The sequence below is a fragment of the Populus euphratica genome, unplaced genomic scaffold (genome assembly GCF_000495115.2).
Source record: "Populus euphratica unplaced genomic scaffold, PopEup_1.0 scaffold16.1, whole genome shotgun sequence".
Lineage (NCBI taxonomy): Eukaryota > Viridiplantae > Streptophyta > Magnoliopsida > Malpighiales > Salicaceae > Populus > Populus euphratica.
The window spans coordinates 1,464,082-1,479,286 of record NW_011499882.1 but is presented as its reverse complement, the minus strand read 5'-3'; the positions used below and the strand labels follow the sequence as shown (position 1 = coordinate 1,479,286).

General features: G+C 36.6%; 1 protein-coding gene across 4 annotated transcripts; it reads left to right on the top strand.

Annotated features, from left to right (window-relative positions):
- The first annotated feature begins 548 nt into the window (after positions 1-548).
- LOC105129661 (tripeptidyl-peptidase 2-like) lies at positions 549-13,640 on the top strand. Of its 4 annotated transcripts, XM_011031818.1 has the most exons (35): positions 551-1,078; positions 1,272-1,350; positions 1,465-1,538; positions 1,699-1,808; positions 1,906-1,986; positions 2,308-2,394; positions 2,479-2,621; positions 3,179-3,329; positions 3,421-3,543; positions 3,730-3,813; positions 3,921-4,108; positions 4,194-4,368; positions 4,481-4,602; positions 4,680-4,759; positions 5,166-5,224; positions 6,247-6,401; positions 6,925-7,103; positions 7,250-7,362; positions 7,430-7,600; positions 7,927-8,055; positions 8,193-8,293; positions 8,372-8,489; positions 8,782-8,861; positions 9,080-9,152; positions 9,474-9,559; positions 9,656-9,707; positions 9,776-9,907; positions 10,037-10,105; positions 10,693-10,785; positions 11,301-11,396; positions 11,478-11,603; positions 11,912-12,004; positions 12,561-12,710; positions 12,890-13,084; positions 13,504-13,640. In XM_011031818.1, the coding sequence occupies exons 1-34, from the start codon at positions 709-711 to the stop codon at positions 13,046-13,048; spliced, it is 4,101 nt and encodes a 1,366-aa protein (XP_011030120.1). In that variant the 5' UTR covers positions 551-708; the 3' UTR covers positions 13,049-13,084; positions 13,504-13,640. The 4 variants fall into 4 exon arrangements, with proteins under 4 accessions (XP_011030122.1, XP_011030120.1, XP_011030119.1 ...); XM_011031817.1 differs by lacking the exon at positions 13,504-13,640 and having other exon boundaries at positions 12,890-13,291; XM_011031819.1 differs by lacking the exon at positions 13,504-13,640 and having other exon boundaries at positions 552-1,078; positions 11,505-11,603; positions 12,890-13,291.
- The last annotated feature ends 1,565 nt before the right edge of the window (positions 13,641-15,205 follow it).

Sequence of the window (15,205 nt, the reverse complement as noted above, 5' to 3'; positions counted from 1 at the left end):
GTTATTTTATTTTATTTTATTTATTTATTTATTTATTTAAAATATCATGTTTTCTGGCTGTCATTTTATAAATAAAGTTGCATTTTCACTTATAATTTTCATCAAACTACATAATTTTTCAAAAATTAATTTTCACTTATGCTAATTTGATATTTTCTTCAGAAAAAAATACCCAAAATGATTTTTTTTTTTAAATTTAGTAATTTTCCATATGTTGCCCTACCAAGCCATCTTGTCAATTGCAACACACTGTCCAAATTGATGATTGGTACCCATCAGCATATGCTTTTATAATTTGACATGTATCTACTTTCTTCATTAGGAATTACGAAAGCAATTTGAATTTAATTTAAAATCATTAAGAAGATAAAAAATAAAAATAAAAATAAAAATTACCTCTTGGACCCACCTAATGAGTTTTGTGACTTTACAAGTCATTACAATTACATGTAAGGACAAACATAGTAATTTCAACCACATCCAAACATTCTGCCACCCAATCCACATCCTAACCCAGCACAAAAGTCCACCCATATACCATCATCCTATCACTTCACCACTCAGCAGGTGGCACTCTATCACCTCCCCGCCGTTCCCCCCTCCTCCTTCCACCACCACTACTGTAGCCGCCCCCGAAAATTCCCAAAATACCCTTTTAAAACACTAACTAAAAAGTAAAAAAAAAAAACCCCTATATTTTATCTAACCATGCAAATTAGCCCATTATATAACACACCCATCAATTGGGCCAACAAAACCCCATTCTTTTTACATTATCTACTTATAAACAAACCCAACAGAAAGCTCTTTCAAAGCAGGAGGAGGAGACCATACTTTAACACTAGCAGAAGTAATATTAGTAGAAGTGGTGTTTTTTTCGAAGGGATGCCTACCGATTCAATTTACAAAACATCTGGTGGTTATGGTGGTGGTGATGAGAACGGGTCTCTGAGGAATTTCAAGCTGAATGAATCAACTTTTTTGGCTTCTTTGATGCCTAAGAAAGAGATTGGTGCTGATCGCTTCATTGAAGCTCACCCTCAATATGATGGCCGTGGTACCATCATCGCTATCTTTGGTATACTTCAATATGGAAAGAACCTTTCTTTTCTTTTTGCTTATAGTAATAAAAAAAATAATTGCTTTCTGTCATTATTATTAAGAATTGATTGACAGGAAAAAACCCTTTTTTCTTATTCTGGCTTTGTGCCTGTGGGATATAAAGATCATGACTTTGTAGTTTGTAAGGATTGGTTGAATTCATGGTTTAGATTCTGGAGTTGACCCGGCTGCTTCTGGATTACAAGTGACATCAGATGGGAAGCCTAAAGTGCTTGATGTTATTGATTGGTGGGTTTAAAAATTTGAAACAATTGGTGGTTTTTTACTGGACCCGGTAATCTTAATGTTGCTATTTCGTTGGTAGTAATATTGATGTTTGAGATTTTTTTGTGTTCTATGAAGCACTGGGAGTGGAGATATTGATACTTCAAAAGTGGTGAAGGCTGATGCAAATGGTTGCATACAAGGAGCTTCAGGTCTGGTTTGGCTGTTCATTCATTTGCTAGAATCATAAACGATTTACTTATTTCTTTGTGCGTGTCAAACCTTTTGACGCTGTTAATCATTGTATATGCTAAGATTTGCAGTAGCCTTTTCAATCCTGTGCTGTTTTTTTTTTTTTTTTTTTGAAAATAGGGGCTTCTTTGGTTGTCAATTCTTCATGGAAGAATCCTTCTGGTGAATGGCACGTGGGTTATAAGTTTTTATTTGAGCTACTTACTGGCACATTGACTTCCCGTTTGAAGGTAAAGCAATATAATTTTCAACTTAAAAAAAAGATCTCAAGCATTCATTAATCTCACTAAGAAGAAAAATCTATGCTTTCTACCTTTTTTCTGACAGAAAGAGAGAAAAAAGAAGTGGGATGAGAAAAACCAAGAAGAAATTGCCAAGGCTGTAAAGCATCTGGATGAATTCAACCAGGTTGTGTGAACATTTGCTTCTGCATTTATCTGTGGCATGTGTCTTAGCCATCAAAAACTGTATATGTTATTTCATTCATATTTCAGGCGTGTATTAAACAATATAATTTTTCTGGTTTCCACGTACAAACTTACCATCCAAAAAAAAAAAAAAAGATAAAAGTTTCCCTGGAGGGCCACATTTGTTGTATCCAATGAATTAAAATGAAACTCAAATCAGCACTTGAGATGTAGTGGACTGTTTTGTGCTGAGGCGTTGATGCTCCCATGGCACATTTATCTGTATTCTTGCATAATTCTCTCAAGATATGCTTATCTCCAGAAACACTCCAATCCAGAGGACGCAGACTTGAAAAGGGTTCGTGAAGATCTTCAAAACAGAATTGATTTACTACGGAAACAGGCTGATGTGAGTGCCTGATTCTTTTCATCCATTCCTCTCCTGAATCTTATTTTGTTTTCCTGAAATGCAAATCTCTTTTCTGTGTTTTAGATTTATGATGACAAGGGGCCTATTATAGATGCTGTTGTATGGCATGATGGAGAGTTGTGGAGGGCTGCTCTTGACACACAGAGTCTTGAGGATGACTCAGATTGTGGAAAGCTGGCTAACTTTGTACCCCTTACAAATTATAGGTATGTTATAGTAAGAATTTCATTATATTTATCTGCCCGAAGATGCTTTTCATCTTTCCAGACTTTGTATATGCAGATCAAATCTTTTGAAGATTATGCTCTGTGGATTATAGTTCATATGTTTACAATTGATTTTGTCATAACTTTGTTCATCATTTGTAGTGTAGAGGGAAAGGCATCCTTGTTGAACTATAAGCTGTTAGGAGTTTACTTTTACACAGCATGCTTTAGTTTGCTTAAGTTTCTCATCTACATGTTTTAAAAGAATTAGAGAATGCAAGCTTTACTCCTCCTGCTTTTGCAAATGTGCACACACACATTGTAATGGACACTTTGATGGTACCCTTACATGGGTTACCTATTTTGGTTTTGATAAAAAACTTGGCTTCTGACCTGTCATCGGTTGCATTCTCAAGCTTTTGAGGAATTTTAAACAAACAGCGCTGCTCAGATCTTGAAAACTTTGTTAGTTTTAGCAATTGCTAACCTTGGAAAGAGTAATGAAATAATTATATGATCTGGATACCTAACTAGTTCCATGGTAAATGCTCTTTCAGGATTGAAAGGAAGTATGGTGTTTTCAGCAAGTTAGATGCCTGCACATTTGTTCTTAATGTTTATAGTGATGGGAACATCTTATGTATTGTAACGGATAGCTCTCCTCATGGAACCCATGTTGCGGGTATTGCTACAGCCTTCCACCCAAAGGTATTGCTGTTTAAGTCCCTATTGCTTTCCTTTTCGCTTTCTTTCTTTCTTTTAGAAATGACTTGATGTCTGTCATTTTCATCTATATCAGGAGTCATTATTGAATGGAGTTGCACCTGGGGCACAGTTGATATCTTGCAAAATTGGCGCCACACGATTAGGTTCAATGGAGACAGGCACTGGCTTGACACGGGCCGTAATAGCTGCTGTGGAGGTGCGTATAATTTATTTCTTTTCACGTCATGACCAAAATGCTAGCTGAACATATCCTTGCAAGAGGAGATTGCCAGCTCAAGTTCCCTTGCCCCAAAAGACCCCCCCTGGCGCAGGGGGGGGTGGCAGATTATTATTATTATTATTATGTTTGTGTGCCTTGACTAAATGGACTTTTTTTTCGCAGCATAAATGTGATCTCATCAACATGAGTTATGGGGAACCTACATTACTACCAGATTATGGCCGCTTCGTTGACCTTGTTAATGAGGTATCAAATCTAAACCTTGCAAATTCAGCTTTGATAATTGTTGATCTTCTTCCTGTATTTATTCTTTCATGTTCTTATATGCGACGGGTTACTGTTTCTTTAATTAGGTGGTGAACAAGCACCGTATTATATTTGTAAGCAGTGCTGGCAACAGTGGTCCAGCATTAAGTACTGTTGGTGCTCCTGGTGGTACAAGTTCAAGCATTATAGGAGTTGGTGCATATGTCTCTCCTGCAATGGCTGCAGGTGCTCATTGTGTTGTTGAACCTCCTGCCGAGGGACTTGAATACACTTGGTATATTATTTTACTTTTGCCTGACTCTAGCCTTAAGTTTTTGTTTGCTTGTGAATACTTTGTAATTCATTGAAATGGGATGTAGGTCAAGCCGAGGACCAACTTCTGATGGAGATCTTGGAGTAAGTATAAGTGCTCCTGGAGGGGCTGTTGCTCCTGTCCCTACCTGGACACTTCAAAAACGCATGCTGATGAATGGAACATCAATGGCCTCTCCATCTGCTTGTGGTGGAATTGCATTACTTATCAGTGCAATGAAGGTTCTTGTTTATCATTCTATTTCTTCTTACCCTCTTTCTGTCCTTGTTGCATGGCTGGATCTATGTTGTCAGTGCTAAATTAAATCTTCTATTGGGAACTTCATTTGTGCAGGCTGAGGGTATTCCTGTAAGTCCATACAGTGTAAGGAAGGCCCTTGAGAATACATCTGTTCCTGTAGGTGAATCGCCAGCTGATAAGTTATCCACAGGACAGGGGCTTATGCAAGTTGACAGGTAAGGTTTTCTTCCTATTTCTTTTTTCCTTTACAATTGTCAGCTGTGGTCTGTCTTAACTGTTTGTTGCATGACAGGGCACATGAATATGCAAGGCAGTCCCGGAATATTCCATGTGTTTGGTATGAAATAAAGGTCAATCAATCTGGAAAAACAAGTAAGTACCAGTGATGTCTGCCAACTCCACACAACATGCAAACACCTGACTTATTCAGTCTGATCATCATGTGACTTTGAAAATTTGCGAAAAAGTGATATTTGTGAACTATTGTATAGTTATTTCAATGTAATTGTCATGCCACTCATGATACTCCTCAAAAGGTTGAGGATATGGTGATTTGTTAGCTATCAAGGGATTTTGCAAGACATTTGGAGATAAACCTGCCTTGCCTAGAACTGATTCCACGAGTATTTAGAGGCTTTTTAAAAGTTTCAAGGAAGTTTCAACTATTGTTCAGTAGTGACCAAGTTTCTTCTGCATGAGTTGGGATTGAATTCTAGTTGATTTTGGATTATCTTTGCAATGAAACTGTAACTCTATTTATGATGAATTTTGGCTGCAGCTCCTACTTCACGAGGAATCTACCTCAGGGATGCAAGTGCTTGCAAGCAACCTACAGAGGTGGGGGCATTATTATACCTGATATTGATTGTTTTTGTCTTGTGAAAAATATGCATTCATACAGGAGATGATTCTGTTTGAGTTTGCTGAATTCCTGGAATTGTATTTGTAGGCATTTGTTAATGTTCTGGTTGTTTTTCAGCTTAAACCAATCATGTAGTTATTATCAGTTGTTACTGCTCCAGCCATTGTTCTTTCTTGTGACTGAGTTGTCTTATCTGTGTTCTCAATCATGAAAGGATGTCACTTGGTTTTTGTTTTGTTTTTGGGTTCTGTGTTTTCTTTGATCGCTTTTGATTGTACTTGAAATCTAATGATGCTGGCATGTTGTGTGGACACTAAAGTTATTAATCTCTTTGCTTTGGATTTACTAGGCTCTTATTCTACAGTTGGTAGACATTAAAGCACAGGTAGTTCTTGTTAAGAAATTGCTCATGCTTCATGGGACATACCTTGGCTGACAAAGAGCATGACTGTGCACCTAGTGATCAGTTTGATTAGCAATCGAAACTCTGCCTTTATTTTATTGAAATTTCTCTTCCTGAAAACCTTATTTTGTTGGGAAATGTTGATTGGAAATCAGTTTACTCAATTGCTATGTGGTGGCAGTTTCTTTTTGATGGTTACTATCTAGCCTGATTTGCATACTATGAGCAGTCATTTTTCACTGTTGGTTTTTTGTAGATGTTTGTTTCTTTTGTTGATGCCGATGTTTTCCAAGGTCTTCTCATCTTACGATTTTGGTCACTGCAGGGTTGCATGACTTTTTCATTTTTACAATGCAGTGTCATAAAGCGTTGTCTTAACTGCTAATTTGTAGATTTAAAATGCTATATAATTGTTCACATGATGAGTAATATGAAATATTATAATGTTAGATTACTTATATCACACAAGAATTCCTCCATGTTTATCTATCTCATCCAGGACATTGATAGGAAAGAGTGTCTTCTGACAACAGGATTTTCCAGTTCCATCGTGTCTGTCACTTTTATAACTACTAAAATAATATTTTTTGACAGTGGACAGTGCAAGTCGAACCAAAGTTTCATGAAGGTGCAAGTAATTTGGAAGAATTGGTTTGCTTCGAGGAATGTATTGAGTTACACTCTACTGAAAAGACTGTTGTGAGGGCTCCTGAGTATCTTCTTCTCACTAACAATGGACGCAGCTTCAAGTAAGTTAGCATCACTCTGCTCCATCTTCTCCTTACTGAAGAATTCTTGAATGTTTTCAGATTGCGGTTATGATTTACAATTTGTTTTGCCCATTTGACCTCCTAATCATTTCATTCCTTTATCTTTCAATTTTAAACTCTTCTGGTTGCATTTTGAGGCTCTATAATCTGACATAAACTGATTCTACCGTTCAACTTGTATGGTGGATATCATTTGGCAGACATCATGATAATGCTCACAACTGCATCAAACAGATATTTGTTCATGCACGTCTTGCTAAGAGAGCTATATATTGTTTTCCCAAGCTTCTTATGTCTCTCTTACTCCTTTTTCTGTTATTAGTCTAACTTGGAGGTTTCCCAAGCTTCCAATGTCTCTTACCCTTTTTCGGTTATTAGTCTAACTTGGAAGTTTAGCTTCGAAGCATCTGTTGGTTTTTTCCGCACTAGCAGGATCTTATTTTAGATGTTGAGAGGCACCTCATTTTTTACTAATGCATGTTTCCTTTTCCTTTCTTTTCAGCATAGTGGTTGATCCCACCAAGTTAAGTGATGGTTTACATTACTACGAAGTATATGGGGTTGATTGCAGAGCACCATGGCGTGGTCCCATTTTCAGGATCCCAGTCACCATAACAAAGCCTATGAAAGTGAAGAATCAGCCTCCAGTTGTCTCGTTTTCTGGGATGTCATTTGTGCCAGGTCACTTTTGTCCTATCCTATCCTGTGATATGAAATTATGATTTTGGGCCTCAAGAGTTAGGTTACACTGCCTTGATGTCTGAGCTAGCTTTTATAGCAGCACATAAATCATTTTTCTTTTTATCATGAACATCTTGCTTGAACAGGGCACATAGAAAGGAGATACATTGAAGTGCCGCTTGGTGCTACTTGGGTTGAGGCAACTATGCGAACATCAGGGTTTGATACTACTCGACGATTTTTTGTTGACACTGTTCAGGTATGCATGCAGTGAGAATGTTATATTATGTTGCCTAGGCCTCCTATAATGTGATGTCAATGTGCAGATTTGTCCATTACAAAGACCTTTGAAGTGGGAGAGTGTTGTAACATTTTCTTCTCCTACTGCCAAAAGTTTTGCATTTCCTGTTGTGGGTGGTCAGACAATGGAATTAGCTGTTGCTCAGTTTTGGTCAAGTGGGATAGGAAGTCATGAAACCACTATTGTAGACTTTGAGGTAACAAGCCATTTCCAAATTTTCTGCATTTTTATTAACTGCCTATCTTTTTTTTCCTTTCCATTTTTTTTTTTTTTTTTTTTTGGGGGGGGGGTATGGTTATGAATAGTCTATAGATTATGAACCGCCATTTAGTGTAAGCTTTTGATTGATTGTGTTGTTTTATAATCTTATAAACGGTAAAATTCCATCTTGTGATGTAGAAAATAAAGCTGATATGTTCTGCTAGTCCATTGATTTGGTTAACAATCAGAAAAGTGAAACTTAAGCGTATATTTTGTTAGTCTGCACTTGCTAAATAATATTGTTTATCTTATAATGGTTAGATTGTGTTTCATGGGATTGCCATCAATAAAGAGGAAATCATTCTTGATGGAAGTGAAGCCCCTGTAAGAATTGATGCTGAATCTCTATTGTCATCTGAGAAACTTGCCCCTGCTGCTATTCTGAATAAGGTGAAATATAGCTTCTGTTTTCTAGATGATGTGGGTTGGAATTGTTCATTTTGTTTCCGTTTAAATAAATATAAAACTTTTCTTTTGGTGTTGTTGTTTGCTATTTAATGCTACAATTCTTCATGTTCATCATACAGATAAGAGTTCCATATCGACCTGTTGATGCTAAACTTAGTACTCTTACAGAGAGTCGCGACAAACTACCCTCTGGAAAACAGACACTGGCCCTGACATTAACGTAGGTTATAGTTCTACTTACACATAATGAATTTCAACTCTTGTCAACATCTACTCTTGTGTTTTTGTTGTTTTGCAGTTACAAGTTTAAATTGGAAGATGGAGCTGCAGTGAAGCCTCAAGTTCCATTGCTTAATAATCGCATTTATGATACAAAATTTGAATCACAATTTTATATGATTTCTGACACTAACAAGGTACGTGAACAATTTATATTGTCTTAGCCGATGAGATTTTAAAAAATATGTTGATCATTGCTTGAGGACTGGAACAGTTAACTCATAGTATACAACTAGCATTTCCTGGTAGTAAATTTAGCACTACAATTATTAGCTATACACTGAAAAATGCTACTCTATTCTTCATGCTATTACTGCTTCATATCATCCAATTTACCAGCAACGGGTGATACTTTTTTTTCCTTGTTGCTTTGAATATGCAGAACTGATTCTTGTTTTCTTATTTTAATTTTTCCCTTTTTGATTACAGCGTGTATATGCTATGGGTGATGTCTATCCTAATGCTGCAAAACTTCCTAAGGGTGAATACAATTTACAGCTATATCTAAGGTCTGGCCCAATTGCCGAGGCAGTCCAAATTGTAATTAAAATTCATACAACCAATTTTTAACCTGTACTTGTTTGTACCAGACTATAAATTTAGTGTAGGAAAAACCTCATTTTTTTTCTTAGCCACGACCATGAACGTTTGATAATTTCAAACTTCATTTAGCAGTAAATGCTTAAAACCCAGCTTAATCTCTGTAATGATACTGATTGTGTTTCAGGCATGACAATGTGCAATATTTGGAAAAGATGAAGCAGTTGGTATTGTTTATTGAGAGAAACTTGGATGGCAAGGTAATGTATCTTTTATTTTAACATATCTTGAGATTTTAGTTGAATTCAACAGGTGCCACCCTTTTGAATGTACACATGGGCATTATACAATTTGTGGATTTTTTAAAAAGTTTTTATGCCTGAAGCATTTTTGTGCTTAAATCGCATCTTTATTGGCACTATTTTACTAGAAATAGATTTGATTTCAGCTCTCCTTTTTCTTGATAGAATATTGGTCCCCTTGTGCAAGCACTCTCTTTTTTCTTTCTTTTTTATTCAGGAGCTTGATTCTGCGGATTATGTTGCTAATCAACTGACTAAGATCTGGTCTTTTTAATCCAGGAAGTCATTCATTTGAACTTTTTCTCCGAACCAGATGGTCCTGTGATGGGAAATGGTGCTTTTAAGTCCTCAGTTTTAGTTCCAGGGTATGTTTTGTCTTGAATGATTATTTCCATGGTTCACTAACCTTGTGTTATTTTCTGTTTCATTGTGCATTTTATAACTTTAAATTTATTTTGTAGGAAGAAAGAAGCCATTTACTTGGGCCCACCAGTGAAAGACAAGCTCCCTAAGGTATTATCCCTGTTCCCGACTCCTGTGGTAAAAGAACAATATAAATTGGAATTTCTCAATTTCTGCAGAATGCTCCACAAGGATCTATACTGCTGGGATCAATCTCATATGGAAAACTATCATTTGCTGGCGAGGAAGGGAGAAGTCCACAAAAGAACCCTGTATCTTACCAAATCACTTATGTTGTGCCACCAAATAAGGTTTATTTTCTTGTTTTTTGGCCCCTTATAAGTCAATTTATGAGGATCTAAAGAAGTTGCCTACCATTGTTTTCATTGTAAACTAAATCCAAGGCCAGGCTTATCATTTTGCTAATGTTGCATTGACAGGTTGATGAGGACAAGGGGAAAAGTTCTTCAACTAACTTGAAAACTGTGTCTGAGCGTTTAGAGGAGGAGGTACTTGTGCCATCTTGAAGGAAGATGTTCTAAGTGCATTTTCAAGTAATTTAATAATTGTCATCGATTCTTGCATTAGAAATAAAAAAAATGGTCTTGTCACCTCATTTGGTTGCTGTAAAATTGGCAATGATTGAATTGCTTTACATCATCAAACAGGCACATGCCTCTGGGATCATTTTGCTTGAATCCTTCGATTTTCCTGTTAACTTTTTAATTCTTGATTATCTGTGCTTCATACGCTGTTGAACGCTGAGGTTTTGATTATTATCTTTTAGTTTAGACCTTTTAACTACATGTATACCTCAGGTTCAAGATGCAAAGATTAGAGTTATTTCAAGCCTAAAACAATTCTTGCATTAGAAATAAAAAAATGGTCGTCACCTCATTTGGTTGCTGTAAAATTGGCAATGGTTGAATTGCTTTGCATCATCAAACAGGCACATGCCTCTGGGATCATTTTGCTTGGATCCTTCAATTTTCCTGTTACCTTTTTAATTCTTGATTATCTGTCCTTCATACGCTGTTGAACAAGATTTTGATTATCATCTTTGAGTTTAGACCTTTTAGCTACATGTATACCTCAGGTTCGAGATGCAAAGATTAGAGTTATTTCAAGCCTAAAACAAGACACTGATGAAGAACGCTCAGAATGGAAAAAGTTATCTGCATCTCTTAAGGTTGGATGTTACTAAATTTAAAGAGTAATATACTATTGTCCTTTATAAGCTATTTTTTGACATTTTGAAGAAGCATCATTTCACGTTATTAAAGAGCTCTTTTTTTTTTTTTTTGTCTCTCCAAAACTCAACTGTTTAGGTCAAATCATCTTCTGGAGTAATTCAGAATCCAGTAAATTTTCTAGAATACATGTTTATATTTTGTCCCATATGCTGGAATTGCAGTATCATGTTGGATTTAAATGTGCATTTAACTTGGGAAAATTTCATAAAGGTGGTCGAGGTTTCCCAAATTGAAGAGTCTTGTTTTGCTTGTCCTATTTGTTTTGCATTGAAACGAGGACAATTGCACCATGAGCAATCTTGCAAACTTTCAAGCCTCAACATGTGCCTTGATCATATGGGTTTCAGGCATTTGAAACTCAGCCTCCTTTGCTGTTCGCAGTCAATCGCATTTAAAGATTATAAAATTATTTCAATACATTGTGACCTAATAATCATGGGTCCTTTGGCAGTCTGAGTACCCAAACTATACTCCACTACTTGCTAAGATCTTGGAAGGCTTGCTTTCTCAGAGTAATGTGGAAGATAAAATTCGTCATCATGAAGAGGTAATTTCCATAAAAAACCAATAATATGTTGCAGTGCTAGTTTTTTCACATCCTCTATGAAGAAACATGCTATGAAAATAGCAATTCACGTGTGCATGCATTCTGCAGGTTATAGATGCAGCAAATGAGGTAATAGATAGTATTGACCAAGATGAGGTGGCAAAGTTCTTTCTGCACAAGAGTGATCCAGAAGATGAGGAGGCGGAGGTGTGTATCTATGTTGATAATTTTCTACCTTCTTTGTAGTTCCCTTTCGGACAAAATTCCTTGGAGACTTTTTTCGAAGTTAATAAATGAGCTATTGGCATATTAGTTTTATCAAAATTAACACCAGTTTCACATGGTTGCTTTAATTTTGTGGTTTACATTTCTTATACTTGATGATGTAAGCTCTGTTCCCTTCTACTGTTATAGTCTTCCTCTCTCTCTCTCTCTCTCATCAATTGTAGCATGTATTTGCATTCCTTTACTTGAATAGCAGTTATGAAGCTGCGCCTGTTATTCTTTTATTGTAGAAAATGAAAAAGCAAATGGAGACAACCAGGGATCAATTGGCTGAGGCACTGTACCAAAAAGGGCTGGCATTGATGGAGATTGAATCTCTAAAGGTAGTAAAGATCATCTCTTTTTGGTTGTAGGTTTATGCCCCTTGAAGTGTTTTTTTTTTTTTTTTAAATTCCATCAAATTTGTTACATGGAATAGCTGGTTTTTCCTATAGTACTTGTGTCCAATTGACTGGACTGGGATGCTGGTATCAAAATCCAGCTTGGATCAGCAAGATTTTTTATGGTTTCTGAAACATGCATGCTTCCCTAGTCCTTTAAAAGACAAAAAAATGTTTTCAAGGACAGTTGAACAACATTACTGGTTAGAGAGAGAGTCGGACCCTGGCAACCTGTGGTCCTTTTTGAAATTTTGACCTGAGCAATGACTGGCCTTTCTTTTTCCCCTTGAACTCTTTCTTTGGTTTTTGTTTTTTCTTTGGTAGTAGGATTTGATACTGTATATCTGCAGGTGTTTGATTTGCCAAATTCTTAAAACATAGATTCACCTAAAGAAAATGATGGGCATATGTATCTCTCATTGACACTAAAATATAAAGGCAGGCTCTTTGTTTCCATGGTATTTGTGATTTATGTATATTACAACTATCATCATGGCAGGGTGAGACAGCTGAAACGGAAGGTACAAAAGATTTGTTCGAGGATAATTTCAAAGAGCTGCAAAAATGGGTTGATACAAAGTCCTCAAAATATGGTATCCTCTTAGTGCTTCGTGAAAGACGACGAGGAAGGCTAGGAGCGGCTCTAAAGGTAATATCTTCTTCGTTGTGTCTTGTTTGTTGTTAACTCAGCCGGGCATCAAGTTTCTTTTGACCGTAAGATAGTATTTGTCACTTGTCAAGAAAGTACGTTGAGAAGAATTATAGGGTTTGGTCACTATATTTAGTTAGCTGGTCATTTTACTCAACCCGACCATCCATTGTCTCCAGGCATTGAATGAAATGATACAAGATAATGGAGATCCACCCAAGAAGAAGCTGTATGAACTGAAGCTCTCATTGCTCGATGAGATTGGATGGGATCATTTAACAACACACGAGAAGGAGTGGATGCACGTTCGGTTCCCACCAAGCTTGCCGCTTTTTTAAGTTTATTTTATGTTCACAAGGTTGGATGATAATTAGGCTTCTGTAAGCACCCAGTTTTATCCTGCATGAATTTAGGCTATAGACCCTTGTTCATCACTCTTTTTTTTTAATTCTTAGAAAAATAAAATAGGAGAAAAATGAATCAATCTTTAATGCTTTGTATCTTCCATCCCCGACGCTGCATTTCAACGAAATCTTTGATGTATGGCAGTATTCTAGGAGACCAAAGGTCATTTTTTCTTCTTCTTGATGTGACATGGGAGTTTGAAGGTAAACTAACCAAAAATCCGGAGAGTGTTTTTCATAGTTATCAAACAGATCTCGGCAAATTAGCGTACTTAAAATACTCTAATACTAGCATAGTTGAAGAGCTGCTGCTGCTGGGAGTACCGCAACTTATAAGTTGCGTTTCTTTTTTATCTCACTAGACGAGTCTGAATTAATTTGATTATTAGAGTGCTCGTAACAATTGATTTCAAACAGTATAAATCTTGACCCATGCTGGATTTCCAGACGATGGGTTTGCCTCTTTATTAATATGGACGAGACTCAGAATAAAACTAAATATCTTTTTGTTCTACGAGTACCAAAACGTATGCGAGTTCCCAATGCTATGCAATCAAGTCTACACGATAGGGTTGAATGGGAAAATCGATTGCATGCACCAGGCAAGGGGATGGTTGAAGAAACTAACAGTAACTTAGCGTTCGTCATCATGAAGGGGTACTTTTCATTATAGAACTTGACCAGCAAAGTTCTTCCTTGAAAATGGTACTTTTCACGTTCCATTGATAAGCTCCAAATATTTTCTTATTCTAAATTTTATATTTCTTATTTGTCCTATAGGCTACGTCAAGCTTAATGCATGGTGGAGCCAGCCACAAAGATGCTAGACATGTGGACTGCCCTCATGAAAAATTCCGGCAACCATGAAATTGACATGGAGAGAGAAATGACGGCGACGGCCTGAGAGATCATATATAGCCAAGGCAAGCTTTGGCATATGCTATGAAAATGGGAGCAAGGTTGTTTGAGAAATTAAGGGCAATGCAAATCACTCTGTTTAAACCAAACAGCTATGTGGCCTGCAGGTACCCACCCTTTAGCAGGCTCATCTTCCCTGAAATCACCTTCGAGGCCAAAAAACTTGGAAATGAAACTGATGATAAGAATTCTAATGATGGGCGTTCTCAAAAGGATGTGCTAGGTTTATCGCTCCAAGATCATCGTACATGTAGACTTTCTTCTTCTTGGTGGCCACCAGACCACAGCATTGGCTCTATAGATCATGGACATTGCTGCAGAGTGGCAAAACAGATTGAGAGAGGAGACCGATTAGAGAAGTTGCAGGAGATAAATATTTTCAAAGATAAGGATGCTCGAATCTAAGATATGGGCCATGTAGCCACTCTAATCATAACTTAATTACTCCTATATACATAGACACATGAGAGTTGATGAGGTTAGCAGTCATAATTAAAGAAAAATATTGATGTTAAATAATATACTATGTATTATAAATTCTTTTCTTGACCCTTTCTTTTTCAAACAGAATTCTTTTCAGAATGAGAATTTTAGAGACCAGAAACAAATGGCATGGTCCAAGGTGGTGCTTTATATACATATATATATTCAAGAAAAGGAGGCTCGAATCTAAGATGGGCCTTGTCGCCTCTGTATGTACTGGAATGAGAATTTCTGAGAAGCAAAATAAATGGAATGGTCTCCTTTGACTGTTCCAATGTCTTATACCACGTGTTTCAGCACTGTTGAGTCTAATACCGCGGGAGGGTTGACTTTAAAATTTAACTGTTCTAATAGCAATTGCGTGGTTGTTCATGGCAGTGCCACATATAAGAATTGATGTGGTTGGCGGTCATAAAGAAAAATATTGGTGTACACTTCGTTAAATGGTGTTGAAAAATATACTGTTGTAATTTTTTTTTCTTGACCCTTTTTTTCTCAAACAGAATATTTCTTTTCTTGATGTAGAAAGAAAATTTGAGAGAAACAATAAATAAATGGAAAGGTCTCCATTTACTGTTTCAATTTCGTGTGTCATGTGTCTCAGTACTGTTGGGCCCAGTAAAGGGGTTCAATCCTATATATTTATTTATTTTGACTTTAAAATTCACAAAATCTGGGGACTGCCATCCA